The sequence below is a fragment of the Oncorhynchus tshawytscha genome, linkage group LG01 (genome assembly GCF_018296145.1).
Source record: "Oncorhynchus tshawytscha isolate Ot180627B linkage group LG01, Otsh_v2.0, whole genome shotgun sequence".
Classification (NCBI taxonomy): Eukaryota; Metazoa; Chordata; class Actinopteri; order Salmoniformes; family Salmonidae; genus Oncorhynchus; species Oncorhynchus tshawytscha.
Window position 1 is genome coordinate 78,142,187 of NC_056429.1, and position 24,394 is coordinate 78,166,580.

Here is a 24,394-nt window from a genome sequence, read left to right on the forward strand (position 1 = left end):
GACCGCCTCTGTGGACAAGGAGAGCCTCATTTCATACAAGCAGTTTTTTCCCCCACTTTTCCTCTCCTCGATTAACTTAGCAACACACGTACTCTATGTCTACTACTTCTATAGATCATGTTAAGTGCATTCATGACTGTTCATTATTCCTCCTAACTTATTTTAACAATGCAAGTCAGTTAAGAACAAATTCTTATTGACAATGACGGCCTACCCCGGAAAAAACTGGGGCAATTGGACTCCCAATCACAGCCAGATGTGATGCAGCCTGGATTTGAACCAAGGGCTGCAGTAATGCCTCTTGCACTGAGGTGCCTTAGACCACTGCGCCACTCAGGAGCCCATAATAATCCCATAATGCATCACAGATGTGGATAACCAAACTGCTGTATAGCTGACATGAGCTGTTTTTGTTCTGGATCACCTTTCAAACGTTTCTTACCTGGGGTTAGAGATAGGTGACCCTACAGCTAATTTAGGATGTCAATAACTGCATATATTATCAGTGTGTGTATTGTTCATCTCCAAGGACATCCTGACAATCTACCACAGCATGATAACAACTCACCTGGACTACTGTGCTCACAGGAGGCTGCTGAGGGGAGAACAGCTGACAATAATGACCAGAACAGAGCAAATGGAATGGCATCAAACACCTGGAAACCATGTGTTTGTTGTATTTGTTACCACCTACTTTGCTCCAGTCATTACCACGAGCCCGTTCTCCACAATTAAGGTGCCACCAATCTCTTGTGACTGTACCACAGTATGGCGTCAATGCAATAAGACAGGTTTTAACCAGCTACAGTGTATCATGAACAGGGCTGCTCGTATCAAGACTGGGCATTCATGGAAGGAAAACATATAAACAGAGGTTCTTCTGCAAAAAGATATAATCCAACCACTGACGGACAGGATCCATTACAACAGCCTAGTGACTGTTTTCAAGGCACAAACAGCCTGAATATGCCTGAATACGTCAGATCTGTTCAGGTGGGAGTCTCCACCCATCCATGGAATGGCAAATGGTATGTTTTTTATATCATTCCACTAATTGCCACTCCAGCCATTACCACAAGCCCGTCCTCCCCAATTACAGTGCCCGAACCTCCGGTGCTGTATATGCTTCTGTGTATGGTGTTTTTTAATTGATTCTTTGGAACCCAAGACTCCCTGGAAAACAGTGGCAATTGTTACTGAGTGGACTATCCTGGCTAAATAAATACAAATTAAGAAGATATCAGTGTACCCTGCCTAGTAGTTAGAGCACCAGGCCAGTAACCAAAAGGTTGCTGGATCGAATCCCCTAACTGACAAGGTAAAAATCTGCCATTCTGCCCCGAGCAAGGCAGTTAACCCACTGTTCCCTGGAGGCCAAAGATGTGGATGTCGATTAAGGCAGCCCGCTGCACCTCTCTGATTCAGAGGGATTGGGTTAAATGCGGAAGACACATTTCAGTTAAAGGCATTCAGCTGTACAACGGACAAGGTATCTCCCTTTCAAGCACTATAGAAAAAGTACTTATGTTACCCAACTTTGTTCCTGGTTATAATAAAATGTGTGCTTTTCATGTCATTTTTCAACTAAATAATTGTATTGTAGACTATGCTAAACATCAAAAAAAAAAAACCTTCCTGTGTGTGTTCGTGTGAGAGACTTGCCAGTTGCTCCTCCAAAGCTGTAGGTGACGATAATGCTCTGAAATGTCGCGTCATTGCCCCACCGTCAACTGGACTACGAGTTCAATCAATGACGTGGAATTTTCATTGTAACAACGAACGCCACACAAATGATATTTGTCAGCGATTTAATCGCACTGTACGAATATTTTGCCAACTGTCTTTAAAGTAGAGATTCGTGAAGTATTTATTAGTAGGAATAGAAGGTCTAAGACTCTTAAACAGTTGTGCTATCGCAGTGAAACATGTGAGTACTTTGACTAACGTTACAAAGAAAAGGTTACTTTGCTGTGGTGTCACTGTAGCGACCAACAAAAGAAAGTCAATTTGCAGCTAACTAACGTTACTCAGTTTAGCTAAGAAGTGATTACAACGACAGTAAAATAATAACATTGCAACAACGTAGTTTACGTTAAATAGCTTGTTGGCTAGGTGGGCTACAGCAGCTAGCAAACCATAATCACCATGTCAGTTAGCTAGTCTATTAGCTATGAAAGTTTCTGTTTACAACATCGTGTGTATTCTCCCCCAGCCAAAACTCAGGATGAGTAAAAACAAGGTGTTGAATCTGAAGGACAAAATCGATGGCAACGAGATGGATCTGAGTCTCTGTAACCTCACTGAAGTTCCTGTTAAAGAACTAGTAGGCCCACAACGACACACACGTTACCTTTATAAAGCCATATTGTAGGCAACAGTGGAAGCTGGTGGAATGAGCTACAGGAGGACAGGCTCATAATAATGGCTGGAATGACCAATGGAATGGAGTCAAACGTGTGGTTTCCATGTGTTTGATTACCGTTCCATTTATTCCATCCATTACAATGAGCCTGTCCTCCTTTAGCTCCTCCCACAAGGCGCAACTGGTATGGAATAGTCATGTTGTCATACACTTGTGTGTGTTTTCAGGCTGCCTTCCCTAAAGTCACAGTCCTGGACCTGTCCTGCAACAATATCACCTCCCTGCCTGTGAGTAACCTTGAGTTAACCTAGTCCCAAAGGTGGTGATTCTTTCCATTGTGTACAGCATAGCCACACACATTTACATAGAAAAAACAATGTATGCGAGAAAGGGCGGTGGAAACCCCTTAATACCCAAATATTTATATAATAACCATCATATAGAAGCAAACTTGAAGTCACGTGATGACATTTGTGTTGTCCTCCCAGTACGAAGCATGCAGTTTATTAGGCTTCAGATAAAATATGTGATGATCAACTTCACAGGATGGTGAAAGTGCACGGTGATGAGTTTGTTGCTCCTTTCCAATAAATATTGAGGGTCTTATTCTGGTGACATGATCGATCTATCTTTGGCAGCCGTTTGACGAGTAAAAATAATCTCTTATCCATTATAATCTCATTTTGTAGGCTAGCCTACCAGCACTGTATCTGCGAGCTGTGGGCTATGCACACTTTCCAAGACCAGAATGGGCACATTTGCTATTTAACGCAACAGTTTGTGACAAAATTATCAGTAGAGTTGGAAACACATTGAACTTTTTATTTGGTACATGAAAATGTAAGCGATTTAAAGTACCTTTTATGTGCACTACGTCATCACACACTGCTTTTTATCCGCAACAAGTCAGTTTGGTGGCAACACACCACTGGTGGGAAAATGTGCATATTTACTTTATGCAGATTTTAGAATATTTGCATGAAAATCTGTCGCCAATTGGATGGAAACTGCATTCTGATTTATTAGGCAAGAATGAACCCAGCTCCAAAGCCAAATGCTTGTCACCACAGCCTTCAGTTCGGTCAGTTGTATTAGTGCTGGGCTGGAACTAAAGCCTGCTCACCCTGTTGCTCCCACCTGAAGACAACTGGCTAATGTCACTGACTAATGTATAGTAGCCAACCCAGCTGGATGGTCAAGGAGTTGTACTATAATGAAGTAAAGGAGGAGAGATGTGGGTAGAGCAGGAGAGAAGACGTGTAGGGGGTAGCAGAAGTAGTGTACAGTACCTTGAGTGTTGAACTTGTGCAGATATTCCACTGTCTCCTGTCAGTGGATCATTGCAATAGGAGTGGAGAGATTATTATTACACTGTACATAACAGTATGTGTGTGTGTGTCTCCAGCTGGAGTTCTGCAGCCTGAGTCACTTGGTCAAGGTGGACCTTAGTAAGAACCTCATGACCGTTCTACCTGATGATCTGGGTCGCCTTGGCAACCTGCAACACCTGGACCTGTACAACAACAAGCTGACCATTCTGCCTGTCAGCTTCTCCCAGCTCAAGGTGGGTAACAAACTCCAACTAGGGCTGGGAATTGCCAGGGACCTCACAATACTAAACCGTATCTAATCACTGAACATAACATTTTTAATGGGGAAGCATGTTTCACCATTGTAACCCATGTTACAGAAAGACACAGATAATGAAACATATCTGCACCAAGCTCTTCTAGAGTAATAGTTATAGCAGGCAAACTACAGCACAATGTAAGGCCCATGTTCATTGATGCAATTCTGCTGGAAATAAGTTGGACTAAGAACTAGAGAGAATGTTTCTCAAAGCAATCACCAGTTCCAACTAAGTGGGCATAATTTGTGTATGTGGAAATGCTGACTAGGCAAAATGAGTTGGTGATGACTTACATTTTTAAATAAGAGGAAAAATAGACCTTGACACACTCAGTGTACAGACAGCCCAGAGAACCTGTTTATGCAACCATTTGATTGTGGTAATGTCTCAAGCCAGAGGGGCATAGTGTTCCCATGCTCCAACAAGCTTCAAATTTTTATTTTTATTTTACCTTTATTTAACTAGGCAAGTCAGTTAAGAACATTCTTATTTTCAATGACAGCCTAGGAACATTGGGTTAACTGCCTGTTCAGGGGCAGAACGACAGATTTGTACCTTGTCAGCTCAGGGGTTTGAACTTGCTATCTTTTGGTTCCTAGCCCAACGATTTAACCACTAGGCTACCCTGCTGCTCCGAAAAACATTCGCCCCGTGTCCCTAAAGTCCCTCTATTCTCCTGGCATTTTCAACACTATTATTCATTAACAACATCATTAGTATAGTAATCTGCTTAATTCTATAATATATAGTCATATTTACTGATACTTAACCTTTTGGCAGAAACATTAGTAAAGCCCTGGGAATAAACTTTGAATCCGACCATCAACAGTAGGAAAGGCTAACTGTAATCAGCCAATTATAACATTTTACAACAATCAGACATTTCTATTGTTAGTTCATTACAAACAGGTTTAAAAACAATGAGTCATACTTTCATGTCCAAGACTATACAGTCAACTCCACAATAAGGATAAGCCAGCTATCTTTGAACTCTGTAAACTTAGTAAACTCCAACATGACCACAGTGGCATATGGACAGAGGTTGAAGACAGAAAACAATTCACACAATCTCAGGCTTATTTTTTGCTGTTGTGTGTGTGTAGAACCTGAAGTGGCTGGATCTAAAGGACAACCCTCTGGAAATCAACCTGGCGAAAGCTGCTGGAGACTGTCTGGATGAGAAACAGTGTAAACAATGTGCTGCCAGGGTAAGACTGGGAGGGAGGCGGTGGGAAGGGAGGCAGAGAGAAGTAGAGGAGATTCCACAACTCTTGGAGGACAATGGAAGTTGGTAATAAAGCTTATTCATTGTTAAAAGAAGCAGAGGGAGGTAGGGAGGAAAATATGGACTGAGGGAGAGAATAAGAGGTAGGAAGGGAAGTAGAGATGAAGAAATGAGAAATTAAGGGAGAATGGGGAGGAAGGAAATGTTGGGACAGACTAGGGTTATTTGGTTCCAGCATGGTGCAATATCATTTAGACTACAATGTGATTGTAGGTTCTCCAGCACATGAGGATCCTTCAGGACGAGGTGGACAAAGAGAGGGAGCGGCGCTTCCTAAAGGACAAAGGTGGGTATTACAATGCAGGTGCCAGTGGTCAGTCAACCTAGGTCTGTGTCTAGAATGACACCCAATTCCTTATGTTGTGCAGTACTTATGACCAAAGCATAGTGCACTACTTTTGACCAGAGCCCTATGTAGGGAATAGGCTGCCATTTCCTGCCCTAGTGGCTATGGGTTCGCTTGTGTTATTTCATAGTGTTTTAACATTGTTAGCGCAGAGCAGCTGATATTACTGACTATATAGCTTTCCATGCTTATAGTGTGGAATTTGATTAAATTCAAAAAACATTATTATTCCTCACTGGGTAATCATTGAATGAGACAAAAAACTTTAACGGAAGCCACGGGGCAGGAACACCTGCTCTTTCCATGACATGGACTGACCAGGTGAAAGCGATCTCTTATTGATGTCACCTGTTAAATCCACTTCAGTGTAGATGAAGGGGAAGAGACAGGTTAAAGAAGGATTTTTAAGCCTTGAGAGAATTGAGACATATATTGTGTGAATGGGCAAGACAAAATATTTAAGTGCCTTTGAACGGGGTATGGTAGTAGGTGCCAGTCGCACCAGTTTGAGTGTGTCAAGAACTGCAACGCTGCTGGGTTTTTCATACTCAATAGTTTCTCGTGTATATCAAGAATGGTTCACCTCTCAAAGGACATCCAGTCAACTTGACACAAGCATTGGAGTCAACATGGGCCAGCATCCCTGTGGAACGCTTGACACCTCGAGTCCATGCCTCGACGAATTGAGGCTGTTCTGCGGGCAACAGGGAGTGCAACTCAATATTAGGAAGGTGTTCCTAATGTTTTGTACACTCAGTACATTGAACATGATAGAAAGTGAACATCAAAGCTTAAGAGTTTCAATCTTGTTACAGTTTGGGTTCGGGATATAAACTGATTGGCACATTTGTAACTTAATCTGTTTTCTTTCGTCCATCCCTCCAGAACTGGAGAAGAAGAAAGAGATGAAGCAGAGAGAGAGGGAGGCAAAAGAGAAGGAGGCGCGTAAACGAGACAAGGCAGAGGAGAAGGAGAGGAAGAGGAAGGAGTACAACGCTCACATGGCTGATTTGGCCATCCAGGAACAGAAGAATAAGAGAAAAGAGGAGAAGAAGAAGAGGAATGGACAGATAGCAGCAGGTATGCAATGGGCGTGTTCCAGGTTGTCCTTAATATAGTCGTGCAGCTCACATGTTGACTACACAGCACACGTCACTTACTCCCATCTCTCTTTCCAGATAAGAAAGCAGCTGAATCCGCCCCCAAAGCCCAAAGACGCTCTCTTATTGGCCTGCTGTTCAAGCTCCTCCTGCTGGGATTGGCTGGCGTCGTGGGGGTGTGTCAACTAACGGGGCTAAAGGAGGAGGCAGTCTGTGTGCCAATCAATGTTGCTGTGGATGACGGCCTCTCCTGGGTCCGGGAACAGGAAGTAGATGTAAGAGTCAGAAAGCTGGTGGAGGAAGTGGATATCAGAGCCAGAGAGCTGCTGCAGAAACTGTCCTCTCTGGTGCCACAACTCCTGGAGCCGCTCGGAGTCGTACCCACGGCAACGGAACCCGTGGAAACGGTAGAAAACTGAGGATGAACTGACGAGAATGAAAAATTGACGATCAGCTTAAATTCCTATGGAATTGTCCTGTCGTTGCTCCTGGTTTCCCCTCTTTGTATGCGCTCTGTTTTTAACAAGTGGCTGTCTGCGTCAAAATTCACTTACACCCTAGTTCCCTACAGTATGTGACTCTAGTCCAAAATAGTGCACTATTAAAAAGGAATAGGGTGTGATTGGAGACTTGCCCTGTGACACATGCATACTCCCAAGTCAACTCCCAGCCACTGTAGATCTGGATAGGTGTACTGGCATTCAATATGACTGAAATTCACTTGCCTAATAGAGGGCAAGATGAAGCAACTATATACTTCTTATACCTGTCCTATTCCTTTCAAGTCTACACTGGTGCACAGGGTGTAAAAGGTGGGGGTTGATTTGGGATTGGGCAATAGTGACAGGCCCCGCCTGTGCATCTTAGATCTGGGGTAAATTGGCTACACTCTTTTGTAATGCATCATCTCTGCTCAAGGACTGTCAACATTAATAAATGGCTATAAGCTTTAGAATGGTCTTTGTTTAGAGACGTGTACATGAGAATGGAGCATCATGGCATGTCTCAGTTGATTGAATCAATGGAAAACCCATAAATATAATTGGGGGAAAAACCTCTTACCACTTTGGCAATTTTAATATCTACATAGTACATTTGTAGAGTTACAAAACACTGACAAACAACCTTGGACGGCAAATATACATTTCTGTAAAAATAAAAGACGTAAGACACTTGACACGATTGGAATAGGTAGATGACTACTGACTACAAGCTCTACAATACATTATCATCCAAGCAAAATACAAATAACTTTGTCCCATTATATGGGTGAAAACTGTACTTCTATGAACAGTGTTTCTGACAGGGCGTATCACCATCAGAAAATCTACTGTGCTCTGTGGAGTCTAGATAGCAAGCGTGAATAGAGTTCAGGGAGTCGTTTTTAGACCCACCGAGTAGCCATTAACTATTATTATGGTTATTACATTTGAGGCCTGGAGTTTTCCCCGGCCATGTATAAACAACACAAAGTTCCGTTCAACGGTAGCCTATAGCAGCCACAGGCCATGGGGTCCTTCGCCCAATTAAACTCTCCATTCCAGGTATTCGACTGTACCCAGAATGCCTTTGTCTGACAGGAGGAAGTTGCCCCTAAGCGCTGATCTAGGGTCAGTCTTACGTTCCCTCCCTAATGGTTAAGATTGGGGGAGGGGGTGCTGATCCTAGATCTGTGCCTAAGCGCATCTTCTACCAAAGCCAAATTCTGTTTCTTCTCCTCGAAGTGTGCACCTGTACACTGCCCCTTCCCCCTATGGATTTAAAAGGAATGGACAGATGTAGGAAATGTGTTAAAGTTCCTCTAGTCTAACCCATGATTACACCCATCCAATGCTTTCTAAATGAGGGGGGAGTGAATGAACGCACACTTCGGGAAGGAGGGTAGCGAATCTGTAGCAGCAGTGGTTCACAGGGTGGCGTGTGACGACGTCACTTCCTGCCGGCTGTCCCGGTCCTTCCTGTACTCTCTCTCCTGCATGAAGGCCATGTCCCCCAGCAGCCGGGTCCGCACCGCCTGGTCCACCGTCATGCCCAGGGTGACCTCCCGGAACACCTCGCTCACTGACAGCTGCAGGGGGCAGAAGTCAAGGGCTAGGGGTTAGGGTGAATATACAGCTACAAGAGTATCATACTTTGGAAAAGACCTAGAGAAATGAGGTACTCTGACTGCATATACAATAAATACACTTGAACAATTTCAGTGTTTTCAACGTAGCCTTTGAGTTGGGGAAACTGAACTGATATACAGAGCTATAATAATCCCTCTTTAAATAACTAAAGTAAGGATGACCAACATATTGCAGTTGTTTATAAAGGTTTCCCCTAGTAGGGGATGTGATTAACACCATATATAAAACCCTGCTTACCTCGTGGAAGTGGAACCTTTTGAACATGGCAATGCTGACTTTGTTGTCCAGACCGATCTTTGCCTCAAACTTCCGGATCCCAAGTTTGGTCACCCCTGACAACAGAACACAGCACAGCTGTTACTATGGCAGCAAAATCACAATGTTCCAAAACCCTGATTCTAAATTCCAAACGTTTTAAAATCTCAATATGAATCTAAATTTATGTCATAGTGAAATATCTGTACGTACCATAGCAGATCATCATCCGTGTGACCTCTTTTCCCAGGCCTTTGCCTCTGTAACTGGGCTCTACACAGGACATGCAAGAGCTGTGTGACTGATACAAAACCAGGAGTATGTGACCAATTATATTAATTGACAAACTGAGTACAAACAAGGAACAAGTGAAATTGTGCACCCTTGTTGTAGCATGTTTATTACACATTTATTATAGGTGTGTGTGTGTGTGACCTGCGATCATGATCTCCAGCTCAGCGAGGGAGGAGTCACTGGGGTCCGTCAGGAAGATGTTGACATCTCCCACCATGCACTGCTCTTCCTGTACGGCAGGGTCCGCCCACCGTTGTTTATCCAGGATGATGAAGGTGCACTCTGAAAAACAGAGTTTGGGAATCAAAACAAACTAAAAAATGTATTTTAAAATCCCCTTTACTGGGTCAAGACCCTACATTACATGAAACATTCATGAGAGAGAGAGAGCAAGACAGAGTGACTACAATAAGGGCGTTAAAGTGTAGAGACCATCCTAAAGAGCGCCTTAAAATACCACAGCTTGTGTGTGTGTGAGATAGTGTATGACGAAGGCTCACTGTCATCATCCTCCCTCCAGCTCCTCTGCATGTCATACTCCTGCTCTAGAGTCAGCGGCTCAGATGCAGTCAGCTGCTGCAGCTCAGGACAGCCCATCCACTGGTGGTATCTGTCATGGAGAGGTAGATAAGATACATGCACAGGTCACGGGTGCAGAAAGGGACAGGTAGATAAAGATAGGAGAGCTGATCCACGGGTAGTAGCTGCAACCACACAGGCGGGAAAACAGGTAGATAAAAGGTAAATGGTGAAAAACAGATGCAGGTAAATAATGTATAAGTGCAAGCATATACAATAAACTACTGCTAGTTATTACATTCTGCAACAAAACAAACACAATGAATACGTCATTTCACGACTAGAATAAGCAATTACAGCGGGACAATCAATGACAGTGAATTGAACAAATTACAGGTTTTCCTACCTGGGTACATGATCTGCGTTGTAAGGCACCAGTACGACGCTTTTCCCCTCCAGTAAGGTATCTTCGTTTATTCTCATGATGAGTGTTACCTGACTGACACGACAGGCGACACAAACATAAACTAACGTTAGTTATCTAGCTAACTATCCGTCTGCTATGGATAATTGTATGTTATTTGCTGACAAAGCATTTATTTGGATTTTCTTTCGTTGGAACAGCTAGCTAGAGACAACTTCACGAGCTAGCTATTCATTCATGTCAGCAAAACTAGGCAGCTAGCTACTTACTAGCTAACTAGACGTAATCTCATTGGCATTTGTTAGATATGCTGTTGATGAGATCTTTCATGAGAGACTTTCCATAACGAAATCTGTGCCATGTTGTCATGTTTTAGTAGCTAACGTTACAGTTGTCAGTTTTCTAGCTAGCTAGCTAACTAACTGGCTACTTACCTCTGAAAAAATAGCTACTTCCTTATTCTTCTTCTATTATATCATGGCGGTCCGCGAACATACGTTTAAGGTGCATGCCGCCACCTACTGTTCTGGAGTGTGCGATCAATCATGGTTGCAGTCCAAACTCCAGGGCTGCATTACAAACACTTAAAAGACATACCCTATCCCCTCAGCCCTCAAATGAAGTGGACACGTCTGATCTGAGGGTTTAGGGCCGAGGGCTGTCGACTTGAGTTTGAAATGCAGCCTAAGGTTGTGTTTCAAAGTCATAAAAGACACACCCTCGTCCACTTACCCTCACCTTATGCCCTTTGGGGAATCCCCACGGTCCATATTTGGAGGCAAATGTTTGAGGTTTTTAATATGATAACTGATGATCAATGGGGACCACTGTTGTCGGTAAATCGACCCTGCTTACTAGAAGTTTAGATAGCTGGCCAGTAGACTAACACGCAATGTTTTTAAAAAAAATATTGCTGACATGGGCTAGTTGAGTGACTGTCCATACATTGTCGATACATTTCAAAATTACACATTGCATATTCTATTACTCTAACTCTCAACAGTAAGTTGAGACCCCGACTGAGTAACTAAAAAATAAATAAATTGGTCCCAGGCCTACATAAGGGCGCCCTGCAGCCGCAAATGTATTACAAATAATAGACAGAAATACCTTATTTAAGTAAGTAAATATCCTTTGCTGTGAGACTCAAAATTGAGCTCAGGTGCATGCTGTTTCCATTGATCATCCTTGAAGTCCACCTGTAGTAAATTATATTGATTGGACATGATTTGGAAAGGCACATACCTGTCAACTGTCCTGCTAAACCAAGCCATGAAGTTGAAGGAATTGTCGTAGAGCTCCGAGACAGGATTGTGTCGAGGCACAGATCTGGGGGAAGGTCCCCAAGAACACAGCGGCCTCCATCATTCTTAAATGGAAGAAGTTTGGAACCACCAAGATTCTTCCAAGAGCTGGCCGCCTGGCCAAACTGAGCAATCAGAGTAGAAGGGCCTTGGTCAGGGCGGTGACCAAGAACCCGATGGTCAGTCTGACAGAGCTCCAGAGTTCCTCTGTGGACATGGGAGAACCTTCCAGAAGGACAACAATCTTTGCAGCACTCCACCAATCAGGCCTTTACACTAGAGTGGCCAGATGGAAGCAGAGAATTAGGCCTACACATTATACCTTGCCATGCACTGCATTCTTCTGCTGCAACTCCATCATAGTCCTTCTCTGCATGCATCTCCAACACATTTGTAGTTTAAATTATGCTATTACTGGCCTATTTGTAGCCTGTTTTCAAATATTAGATTTTGCGTTGGCATTGGACGTGGGAACAAGAAGAGCGGCCAAAACAGTTATTAAATTAGACTACCTACTTCACATTTCTAAAGTGAAAGATTTTTTTTATTTTTATAAATATTTGATTGCATACTACCTAGCCCCATTTATACCTGGTTCTAACATGCGTCCATTGTACTGATGTTGGCCACATTCTGATTGTGTACACATTTCGACAGGTGTAGACAATCAAAAGACATATTGTGATCTGATTGTGATTAGATCTTGCTGACCACCTCCAGAGGTAGTTGAAGACCACCCTCTTCATTGGCATTCAAGGTACTAGAAGCTGATTAGCATATTTACAATTTAAGCCAAAAATATTAGCACATGTGGATTTGACAATTGATAAAAAAATATATAAAATGTAATTATCGATATAAACAAATCACATGTTTATATCAAACCGTTTTTTATATAGATAATTCCATTCCAAATATTGATAAATAAAATTACAATTATTGATACATTTGAATTGTCAAAATCAAAAATGAGTTTCTCCATTGAATCCTAATAAAAAAAATGTGTATCAACAATTATATATATATATATATATATATATATATATATAGTGGGGAGAACAAGTATTTGATACACTGCCGATTTTGCAGGTTTTCCTAATTACAAAGCATGTAGAGGTCTGTCATTTTTATCATAGGTACACTTCAACTCTGAGAGACAGAATCTAAAACAAAAATCCAGAAAATCACATTGTATGATTTTTAAGTAATTAATTAATTAAGCAGAACACATCCATGGTATGGTCACAGGTTTACCCACAAGAGGCAGGTGCTGTGTGAGCCGATGTTACTGGGAGGCAGAGTGGAGTGAGGGAAGATGTACCGTGGCAGTGACATATACGTTTGCAGACAACAGTAAGCCTGATTACCAACAGTGACGAGACAGCCTACAGGGAGGTGGTGAGGGCCCTGGCGGAGTGGTGCCAAGAAAATATCCTCTCCCTGAATGTCAACAAAATTAAGGAGCCGATTGTGGACTTCAGGAAACAGCAGAAGGAGCACACCCCTATGGGACCGCAGTGGAGGTGGAAAGCTTCAAGTTCCTTGGTGTACATATCACTGACAATCTGAAATGGTCCACCCATACATTGTGGTGAAGAAGGCGCAACAGCGCCTCTTCAACCTCAGGAGGCTGAAGAAATTTGGCTTGGCCCCTAAGAAACTTTTAATGATGCACAATTGAGAGCATCCTGTCGGGCTATATCACCGCCTGGTACGGCAACTGCACCACCCACAACCACAGGGCTCTCCAGAGGGTAGTGCGGTCTGCCCAACGCATCACCGGGGGCACACTCCCTGCCCTCCAGGACACCAACAGCACCTGATGTAACAGGAAGGCCGAAATGATCATCAAGGACATCCACCACCCAAGCAAGGGCCTGTTCAACCCGCTATCATCCAGAAGGCGAGGTCAGTGCAGGTGTATCAAAGCTGGGACCGAGAGACTGAAACAGCTTATATCTCAAGGCCATCTCTAGCCGGCTAACACCCGGCACCTTCCTGAGAGCGCCCACAACCGTAAGGCTCTCCAGAGGGTGGTGAGGTCTGCACAACGCATCACCGGGGGCAAACTACCTGCCCTCAAGGACACCTACACCACCCGATGTCACAGGAAGGCCATAAAGATCATCAAGGACAACAACCACCCGAGCCACTGCCTGTTCATCCCGCTATCATCCAGAAGGCGAGGTCAGTACAGGTGCATTAAAGCAGGGACCAAGAGACTGAAAAACAGCTTCTATCTCAAGGCCATCAGACTGTTAAACAGCCCCCACTAACATTGAGTGGCTGCTGTCAACACACTGACTCAACTCCAGCCACTTTAATAATGGGAATTGATGGAAAATGTATCACTAGCCACTTTAAACAATGCTGCTTAATATAATGTTTACATACCCAACATTATTTATCTCATATGTATATACTGTACTCTATATAATCTACTGCATCTTTATGTAATACATGTATCACTAGCCACTTTAAACTATGCCACTTTTGTTTACATACCCTACATTACTCATCTCATATGTATATACTGTACTCAATACCATCTACTGCATCTTGCCTATGCCGTTCTGTACCATCACTCATTCATATATCTTTATGTACATATTCTTTATCTCTTTACACTTGTGTGTATAAGGTAGTAGTTTTGGAATTGTTAGGTTAGATTACTCGTTGGTTATTACTGCAATGTCGGAAGTAGAAGCACAAGCTAACCATGTGTATGTGACAAATGTGATTTTTGACCTTAAAGCCTGCTGCACTATAGAAATGGAATCACTGGTCACTTTAATAATGGAACACTAGTCAATTTAATAATGTTTACATACTGCTTTACTCATCTCATATGTATATACTGTATTTTAGTCAATGCCACTCCGACATTGCTCATCCTAATATTTATTTCTTAATTCCATTCTTTTACTTTTAGATTTGTGTATATTGTTAGATACTACTGCACTGTTGAAGCCAGGAACACAAGCATTAAGCTGCTAAATATGTTTGTGACATCTGCTAAATATGTGTTTGTGACATCTGCTAAATATGTGTATGTGACCAATAAAATTTCATTTGGTTTGATATAAAAGGAATCAGCCAGTGGGGATGGAATAATTAAGCTGTGCTTGGAAACAATGACAACTCCTGGTCTCTGACTAGTAGTTAGTGTCAGGCACAACAAGTATGCGCACATCCCAGAACTCTACCCCAGCTCCAACAGAGTAAGAGTATCTGGACTGGACAGCTGGCATTTTGTCTTTCTACAGTGTCTTCTCTGGCACACTGACCCATCTGTACACATTCGAGCCCCTCTAACCAACATTTGTGGTTGATTCAGTGACTTTGTGCCAGGTAGCCAATACTGCACAATTTAATACGGCACTTCCCCCCTCCCCCCCAATTCATGTGTAAATGTGGTATTTTAAATAGTGCCTTCCTGTATTATACTCATGCTACACAATATATTCTATTCTACGGAGCCATTTACTTTATGTTCATATCCTTATCTTTTATTATTCTTATAGTTGTTGCATTGTCAAGAAGGAACATGCAAGTAAGAATTTCATTGGACAGTATATACACCATCTGTATCCTGTACATACAACTTTAAACTAGAGTAGCCTCATGTGTCCTGGAGGAACACCTGACCTGAGTATTCAGAGTCACAATCTTCTGTGAACTCAACTCTACTCAACCAGATAAATACTCACATACTTTCCACACTGGAGTCACTAATAAACCATGTACTGTTAATTAATATTTTTGCAAGTACAAGATGAGGAACATTTGATATTTTCCCCTGATATTTCCCCTGTTCATTGTAACATTGTTGTCATTTGGAAATAAACCACAAAACACCTTTTTTTAAATATTTTTTTTTTAGAAACTCTGGTTTGATTTAGAGTTATTGTGGTGCTCTTGTCTAAACGTTTGAATATACCTAATCCAAAGATAGGGAAAAGTTTAGAAACAGCAAAAAAAGAGCAGCAGAGACAACTCACTAGTCTTATTTAAAGTACAGGTTTCTCTAACCCACTTGTGTGCTATGTAATGTAGGTGGTGTCTATTATTGACTATCTATTTTGGTCAAAATCCCATGATTGTATTAGACGCTTTAATAAAATAAAAAGTATATTACAAACCAAGGTGGATGTCATAAAACGGGACACTATCCAAATCAACATTGAAATCCAAATGTCACTGTGCTCCATAGTTCACGGGGTGTATTTCAAACCTGTTCCTGAGGACCCACATATGTGTTCCAGCCCCGAACTAACATGTCTGACTCAATGGATTAGCCAATCACAAAGTCCTTGATTAGTTGAATGAAGTGCGTTAGTGCTGAGCTGGAGCAAAAGCCTACACATCATATAGGTCCCCAGAGGCAGGGCTGAAGACCAGTGATGAAGAACACAGATTTAAAACATCAGTCCAACTCCACTCCTCCACTACTGAGGTCACTGGTCAGATGCATGACATCATAAAAGGGTCAAAGCGTGGAGTCCAGGGTCTGCTGGGGGTCTGATGATGTCATCACCTGGCAGAGACGCTTGGAGAGCTCAGGACCAACCCGGCGAGTTGTGGAAGTCACGCCCTCCCCTCTGCGAATCAGGAGGTCCGATAGCAGTGACAGTTTCTCACGCTCTGACTTGCACTGACTGTACGCCTGCCAACGACATCACAATGCGGAGAGCAATTGTGAGATTCAGTGTGGGGAAAACACATGCTGTATGTGTGTGTACGTATTATGTGTGATTTTACCTGGTTGAGTAGCTGTGGAGAGGGGTAGGCAGCGAGGATGGCAGAGGCCATATCTTGGCTGACTCTGTTCAGCTGCTGGATCTGTCTCTTCCAGACCTGCAGCAGTCCTTTCCCAGCCTTGTCCACTTTCTGGCCTCCAGCCCACTCACTCTCCAGGTAGAACGAGAAGCCTGTCTTCTCCCTCTCTCGTCTGGAGACAGACACACACACAAACACACAATATATGAGATGTTACTCCTTTACAACTCTGCACAGGTGTATATTTTAATGACTTACTGATTGAGTGGTTCTATATTGAAATTACACAGTTGACCATTTATCTGTCACAGCAGCTCACTCACTTGAATGGGGCCTCAGCTACTGCTTTGGTTGCCATGGCAATGTGGTCAGAGAAATCCTTCCAGGTGGACAGGAAATGCACCTGAACCCCTGTGTGTAGCTGCAGGTGTACCACGGCCTGATGGGATGTATGTTGGAGGACCAAGAAACTGTTACAGAGGTACTTTGGAAAACTGTCACAAGTGTCCTACATGACATGAAGCATGTAGGCTTACCTTTACTCCATACAAGTGGACATGGGTGTGCAGGGGCGTCATACACCCCAAAAATCTGAGGGGGCCCAAAGTACGTGAGGATGGCTGGGGGGTGGTCTGTAGGAGTGCTAGGCCTCCCAACCGTAAGTTTGAGAATTTAGCGTTTTTCAAACACTTGAAAACAGCCTTTTCCTGCAATCTAGACCCATAATGTATGTAAACAAATGTCTATTTTTCTACATATCTAAGCATACCTCGAGCTGTCTGTACCCTCCTGAGGGTGGTTATTTTTTTTAAAGGAACTAAATATGCTTCTCTGCATCTCTACTAAAATCTGGGTAAAATAATGAAAGTGGCGGACCGTGACTATTGGACTTAGGCCTTCAGTTGAGATTTTTTTCTCTCTAATACTTCCTATCCAAAATCATGAAAACAACTGATACAGAGCATCACTTAATGCGCCCGACATAATATTGTGTAGTCGGACCATTCTAGTGCAGACTCTAGCACAGGAGAAGAAATCTTTTTTTTTATGACAAAATCAAAACAGGCCTGAGCTGTGCTTCGGGCTGCAGCAGCGGTGTGTGTAAATCATGGGTGAACCAAACCAGGGGGAAAAAAGCCATATTACAACTTATGTTGTGATAATTGCATTGTTAAGGCTACTCTATACCCATTAGAAATGCATTCATATGCCACCGTTATATACAGTGTACAAAACATTTGGAAAAACTTCCTAATACTTTGTTGCACCCCTTTTGCCCTCAGAACAGCATTAGGGCATGGACTCTACAATGTATAGAAAGCGTTCCACAGGAATGCTGGCCCATGTTCACTCCACTGCTTCCCACAGTTATGTCAAGTTGGCTGGATGACCTTTGGGAGGTGGACCATTCTTGATACACACAGGAAATTGTTGCGCATGAAAAGTCCAACAGCGGCGCAGTTCGTCACACTCAAAACATTGCACACACACACACAATCCATGTCTCAAGGCTTAAAAATCCTTATTTAACTGGTCTCCTCCCCTTCATCTACACCAGGGGTGGGCCACCCCCCTTTTGAAGGACCTCTGATCAATCCTCCCCTCCTCCCTGAACGCAACATGTAAAGTGTTGGTCCAATGTTTCATGAGGTGAAATAAAAGATCCCAGAAATGTTCCATACTCACAAAAAGCTTCTCTAAAATGTTGTGCACAAATTAGTTTACATCCCTGTTAATGAGCATTTCTCCCTTGCCAAAATAATCCATCCACTTGACAGGTGTGGCATATCAAGGTGATTAAACAAGGTGATTAAACAGCATGATCATTACACAGGTGCACCTTGTGCTGGGGACAATAAAAGGCCAAAAATGCAGTTGTCATACAACCCAATGCCACAGATGTTTCAAGTTAGAGTGAGCATGCAATTGGTACCAATTGGTACACTGTCCTTCTCTCAACACATATCAAAGCTGCAAGCTAAGGTTAAACCTACACCTGGTTTCCTCTATCGTAATCACTCCTCTTTCACCCCAGCTGCCAAACTAACCCTTATTCAGATGACCATACTAAACTGGTCATCTCTGTAAACCTGAAGCAAGACCCTTTGGTTGATGCTTATTTATAAAAACTCTCTTAGGCATCACTCCCCCCTATATGAGATACCTACTGCAACCCTCATCCTCCACATACAACACCCGTTCTGCCAGTCACATTCTGTTAAAGGTCCCCAAAGCACACACATCCCTGGGTTGCTCCTCGTTTCAGTTCGCTGCAGCTAGCGACTGGAACAAGCTGCAACAAACACTCAAACTGGACAGTTTTATCTCCATCTACATTCAAAGACTCCATCATGGACACTATTACTGACAAATGTAGGGTTGCTTCGTGTGATGTATTGTTGTCTCTACCTTCTTGCCCTTTGTGCGGTTGTCTGTGCCTAACAATGTTTGTACCATGTTTGTGCTGCTGCCATGTTGTGTCGCTACCATGTTGTTGTCATGTTGCTACCATGCTGTGTTGCTGCCATTCTGTTGCTGTCTTAGGTATCTCTTTATGTAGTGGTGTGACGTGTCTCTTGTTGTGATGCGTGTTTTGTCCTAATGTTCTTATTTTTAATCCCACCCCCCATCCCTGCAGGAGGCTTTTTGCCTCCTGGTAGGCCTTCATTGTATATAAGAATTTGTTCTTAATTGACTTGCCTAATTAAATAAAGGTTAAATAAAAATAAGTAAGTAACCTTGTCCGAGACAGATCGGCCCTTAGTTGAGTTGGTTTCAAAGACTAAAAACTTGCTCAAATAGTATTTGCAAAGACAATTCCACACACTATATTGTCAAATGATTACCAGCTGCTAATCATGACAACCCACCTCCTCTACCTCAACTCGAGACACCTTGGGCAGTGCATCACCTTCATCTTTCTTCCTCCTCTTTTTCACTGCCCCCTTTACTGCTGCTTGCTCATCCCCCAGGACCGCATCCCGGAACTTCTTCTGATTCTGGGATTTCTGGGATCTGTAGGTAAAACAATGTTTTTTGGGGCAAAATTGAGGACTTTTATGTAACACAGCTTGACGAAGTTGGATGTTTCTACAAGAAACACTTTTCCTTCCTCCAAGTCACACTTATTTGAAATGCTAACACTTTATAATAACTTTTAGCAATAAACCATTTAATTATGAATGCTTAATTTAATAAAATAATTGATCAAAAATGCTTTATAAAACTATTAGAAATACCCCCAAGTGGACAGTGGCATAGTACCTTGTCCCTACATAATGCACTTCGTAGGCAATATGGTGCCATTTGGGACACAGACCACATCCCTCTCCAGACTCCTCACCTGAAGTATTTCTCCAGGTCTATGACCACCAGACTGGGGGTCCTGCCAGGGTTGCGAGCCTGCAGACCAAGGGTCCAGGAGGTCAAAGAGGTGCTACAGTCTGCACCTCCACCCCTCTGTTCCTGGGTAACATACAGACAGGGAGGAGTGAGGGAGGTCAGAATCTAGTCACAGTGTATTGCCTAATAGTTGTAAAAGTGTCCTGGATTGATGCAATTATTATCAACAAAAGTGTTTTGTGTATTTATTTTTTTTACGCATGTTTAGCATGAAATACTGTACATCATCAATGTGTGACTATGCCTTTTTGGTTGTTGTTATTGTTGCTCGACAACAAGGCATTTTTAAGCAATAAGGCCAGAGGGGTTGTGGATTCTGGCCAAAATACCACGGCTAAGGGCTGTTCTTAAGCACAACGCAACGTGGAGTGCCTGGATACAGCCCTTCCCTGAGGAGCCTTATTGCTATTATTAACTGGTTACCAATGTACTTAGAGCAGTAAAAATAAATTCTCATATCAGTGGTATGCGGGTCTGATATCACAGCTTTCAGACAAACAGCATTCAGGGCTCCAACCACCCAGTTTATAAATCAGCAATATGCTACAACAAAACATGCTAATATGCTCTTCCGGGTCATTGTCAATGGTGAGCCCATGTCAGCATTTTAGGATGTTTTGTTGTAGCCTCTAAGCTTTTCACTCATCATTATTCATGATACATTCATGGTTTTCCATAAATCATGGCATTATCAAGATTAATTTAGAACTGTTCAAAAACATGTTCTTCTCTTACTTGAATAGAAAATGGCACAAGACATTCACCATTCAATTCTGGTCGGGCAAAACATAACCCACAACAAGAAAAAAATGCAAATGCATCCAAGGAGTTTGTAGAATTACAAGCTTGATGTAGTCATTGCATGCAAGGAATATGGGACAAAATAATCAATTTTTGACTACTTTCATACACTTTATTTAGCTCATTAATCTAGAGGTTCACATACTTTTCCTCATAAAGAAAGTGAATGTTGGATCAATTTGCTCAATAAAGAAATTAAAAAGTATAATTGTTTTTGTGCCATTTGTTTAAATCAGATACACTTCATCTATACTCAAAAAAAGAATTAAAGCGACAAAGTGTTGGTCCCATATTTCATGAGCTGAAATAAAAGATCCCAGAATTTACCATTTGCATAAAAAGCTTATTTCTTTCAAATGTTTGGCACAAACTTGTTTAAATCCCTGTTAGTGAGCATTTATCCTAATTCAAGATAATCCATCCACCTGACAGTTGTGGCATATCAAGACGGCGATTAAATGGCATGATCATTACACAGGTGCACCTTGTGCTGGGGACAATAAAAGGCCACTAAAATGTCTCAAGTTGAGGGAGTGTTCAATGTCATACTGACTGCAGGAATGTTCACCAAAGCTGTTGCCAGAGAATTTAATGTTAATATCTACCATAAGCCGCCTCTCCAACATTGTTTTAGAGAATTTGGCAGTACGTCCAACCGGCCTCACAACTGCAGACCATGTGTAACCACGCCAGCCCAGGACCTCCACATCTGGCTTCTTCACCAGTGGGATCGTCTGAGACCAGCCACCCGGACAGCTGATGAAACTGTGGATTTGCACAACTGAATCATTTCTGCACAAACTCTCAAAAACGGTCTCAGGGAAGCTCAGCTGCGTGCTCATCGTCCTTAGCAGGGTCTTGACCTGACTGCAGTTCGGTGTCGTAACCAACTTTAGTGGGCAAATCCCGGTTTCAACTGTACCGGGAAGATGGCAGACAGTGTGTATGGCATTGTGTGGTTGAGCGGTTTGCTGATGTCAACATTGTGAACAGTGTCCCATGTTGGTGGTGGGGTTACGGAACACAATTGCATTTAATCAATGGCAATTTATTTGCACAGAGATACGGTGACGAGATCCTGAGGCCCATTGTTGTGCCAATTATCCGCCGCCATCACCTCATGTTTCAGTATGATAATGCACGGCAGTATGTCGCAAGGATCCGTACACAATTCCTGGAAACTGAAAATGTCCCAGTTCTTCCATGGCCTGCATTCTCACCATTGAGCAAGTTTGGATGCTCTGGGTCTATGTAGACAACGGCATGTTCCAGTTCCCGCCAATATCCAGCAACTTAGCACAGCCATGGAAGCGGAGTGGGACAACATTCCACGAGCCACTATCAACAGACTGATCAACTGTATGCAAAGGAGATATGTCGCCCCAATCCTTTTTTCAAAGTATCGGTCACCAACAGGTGTATTCCCAGTCATGTGAAATCCATAGATTAGGGTCTAATGAATTTAATTCAATTGACTGATTTCCTTATATGAACTGCAACTCAGTAAAATCATTGAAATTGTTGCATTTATAGTTTTGTTCAGTGTATTAGTACATTTTAGGTCAAATGTTGGCAGAACTAAAGAAAATGCTGAAGTTTTCAAACTTTCTCTAAGCACTATATGCATATAATGGTATGTACATACATTATGGACAGTATATTAATAGAAAATGTGTGTACAACTGTAGTTATATAGGATGAGCCTTGACTAGAATACAGTATATACAGATGAAGTGGGTAAAAAACAGTATGTAAACATTAAAGTGACCTGTGTTCAATGACTATGTAACAATTTGTAAAGTCAAAACAATTTCAATGTTTGAGGGAAAAAATGCATTCATCTTTAGATCAGAGTTGTACTGACTAACACAGTGCCTTCAGAAAGTATTCACCCTTTGACTTATTCCACATTTAGTTGTGTTACAGCCTGAATTCAAAATGGAATAAATTATATTTTCTCACCCATCTACACACATTACCCCACAATGACAAAGTGAAAACATGTTTTAATTGAACATGAAATACTGAAATCTAATTTACATACAGTACCAGTCAAAAGTTTGGACACACCTACTCATTCAAGGGTTTACCATTTTCTACACCAACGTTCAAAATTTTGGGGTCACTCAGAAATTCTTGTTTTTGAAAGAAAATAAAAAATTTTGTCCATTAAAATAACATCAAATTGATCAGAAATACAGTGTAGACATTGTTAATGTTGTAAATGACTATTGTAAATGGAAATGGCAGATTTTTAGGCGTACAGAGGCCCATTACCAGCAACCGTCACTCCTGTGCTCCAATGGCACGTTGTGTTAGTGTAACGGATGTGAAACGGCTAGCTTAGTTAGCGGTGCGCGCTAAATAGCATTTCAATCGTTGACGTCACTTGCTCTGAGACCTTGAAGTAGTAGTTCCCCTTGCCCTGCAAGGGCCGCGGCTTTTGTGGAGCAATGCTTCGTGGGTGACTGTTGTTGATGTGTGTAGAGGGTCCCTGGTTCGCGCCCGGGTATGGGCGAGGGGACGGTCTAAAGTTATACTGTTACATTAGCTAGTCCAAGTTTATCATTTTAAAAAGGCTAATTGAACATTAGAAAACCCTTTTGCAATGATGTTAGCACAGCTGAAAACTGTTGTTCTGATTAAAGAAGCAATAAAACTGGCCTTCTTTAGACTAGTTGAGTATCTGGAGCATCAGCGTGGGAAGTGGGATGAAACCATAGCCATGCCCAACCCAGAGAGGTGTCACTCACCTGAGTGTAGCTGTGGATCAGGTTGATGAAGTCATCAACAGGTACTTGCATCACTGTGTGGGCCTCCGGGATACACAACACCTCACCTGTCTGAGAAGCAACAGAGATTAAGGGCTTTGATTTGCTTGTTCGACATAGATCAACCACTGCAGTCAGCGACTGCCAATTGACTGATCTACAAATCACCTGGCATAATGATTAACTACTCGTTATTATTTGTACATCAGTCAATCAGTAAAAATGTACCCATAATGCATCACGGATTCAACACGACCACAAAAAGCTATGGGTTGAGTGTAGGGGTGTGAACGTTTAAAAGAGATTGGAATACATAATGTGAAGAAAAATCCCTAACCAAAAAACGTCCCCCCACATAATTAAAATCCCAGTGCAGTTATCACAAAACATTATTTTCCGTGTTATAGCCTGACTAGACGATAGGCAATAAAGGCCTGGGGAAAGTTGTGTAATTTAAATGAAACCAGAGAGGAAGGGGCAAACTTTAGGCTACTTTGGTTAATTTGCAAGACATTCAAGACAAACATCGCAAGATTCAGATTACCAGGACATATGCGCACCAGTTCTTTGTGCCTGCCCCGTCATTTCTCTCCCTCCCTCACCATGGCTCGCCTGGGGCATATTCAGTATTCTGTTGCAAACATTTCGGAATGGAAGCAAACGGAGCAAAACCGAGAGGGACCTACCTGAATTTGTCCAATAGAAACTCTTGTTTAAGTTGCAAACTGTTTGAACTAATGATTACAACCCTGCTCTTTTGCTTCCCTAATAATGGGAGTGTGTGTTCAGTTTTCAGTCTGTTGCGGTGTAGAATATCCTCACCTATTCATTGACGATAGACTCTCCTTTTTACGGAAGTTGCAAGACATGGCAAGCCAAGAAATTGCAAGATACAGCATTCCATTTCGATAGATAGGCCTAGTGCACGAACTGCCTATACTGTGCCCCACCCCTCTCTCTCCGTCCCTCGATAGATCGCTATGACAGATGCAA

The 24,394-nt window shown here is 42.4% G+C and overlaps 3 protein-coding genes across 5 annotated transcripts in view; 1 reads left to right on the plus strand and 2 right to left on the minus strand.

The window, feature by feature from the left end:
• The first annotated feature begins 1,716 nt into the window (after positions 1-1,716).
• On the plus strand, positions 1,717-7,675 carry LOC112257497 (leucine-rich repeat-containing protein 59). Its single transcript, XM_024431111.2, has 8 exons — positions 1,717-1,927; positions 2,213-2,323; positions 2,590-2,649; positions 3,768-3,926; positions 5,096-5,200; positions 5,491-5,563; positions 6,509-6,703; positions 6,802-7,675. The coding sequence occupies exons 2-8, from the start codon at positions 2,225-2,227 to the stop codon at positions 7,140-7,142; spliced, it is 1,032 nt and encodes a 343-aa protein (XP_024286879.1). The 5' UTR covers positions 1,717-1,927; positions 2,213-2,224; the 3' UTR covers positions 7,143-7,675.
• An 85-nt stretch (positions 7,676-7,760) lies between these two features.
• On the minus strand, positions 7,761-10,872 carry nat9 (N-acetyltransferase 9 (GCN5-related, putative)). 3 transcript variants are annotated; one of them, XM_024431133.2, is made up of 7 exons: positions 10,779-10,872; positions 10,327-10,419; positions 9,902-10,011; positions 9,543-9,683; positions 9,321-9,380; positions 9,090-9,184; positions 7,761-8,791 (listed from the first exon to the last, which is right to left on the minus strand). In XM_024431133.2, the coding sequence occupies exons 2-7, from the start codon at positions 10,401-10,403 to the stop codon at positions 8,630-8,632; spliced, it is 645 nt and encodes a 214-aa protein (XP_024286901.1). In that variant the 5' UTR covers positions 10,404-10,419; positions 10,779-10,872; the 3' UTR covers positions 7,761-8,629. The 3 variants fall into 3 exon arrangements, with proteins under 3 accessions (XP_024286901.1, XP_024286891.1, XP_024286909.1); XM_024431123.1 differs by lacking the exon at positions 10,779-10,872 and adding an exon at positions 10,614-10,771; XM_024431141.2 differs by lacking the exon at positions 10,779-10,872 and adding an exon at positions 10,614-10,718 and having other exon boundaries at positions 10,327-10,415.
• A 4,876-nt stretch (positions 10,873-15,748) lies between these two features.
• The window catches only part of eme1 (essential meiotic structure-specific endonuclease 1), a 14,885-nt gene continuing 6,239 nt past the window's right edge, over positions 15,749-24,394 (minus strand). The window contains exons 4-9 of the mRNA XM_042325949.1: positions 23,384-23,473; positions 19,771-19,892; positions 19,298-19,442; positions 16,751-16,866; positions 16,410-16,599; positions 15,749-16,314 (exon numbers count right to left, since the gene is read on the minus strand). Coding sequence (XP_042181883.1) covers positions 16,138-16,314; positions 16,410-16,599; positions 16,751-16,866; positions 19,298-19,442; positions 19,771-19,892; positions 23,384-23,473 — 840 coding nt within the window. The 3' untranslated portion in view covers positions 15,749-16,137. The remainder of the gene's footprint in view (positions 16,315-16,409; positions 16,600-16,750; positions 16,867-19,297; positions 19,443-19,770; positions 19,893-23,383; positions 23,474-24,394) is intronic.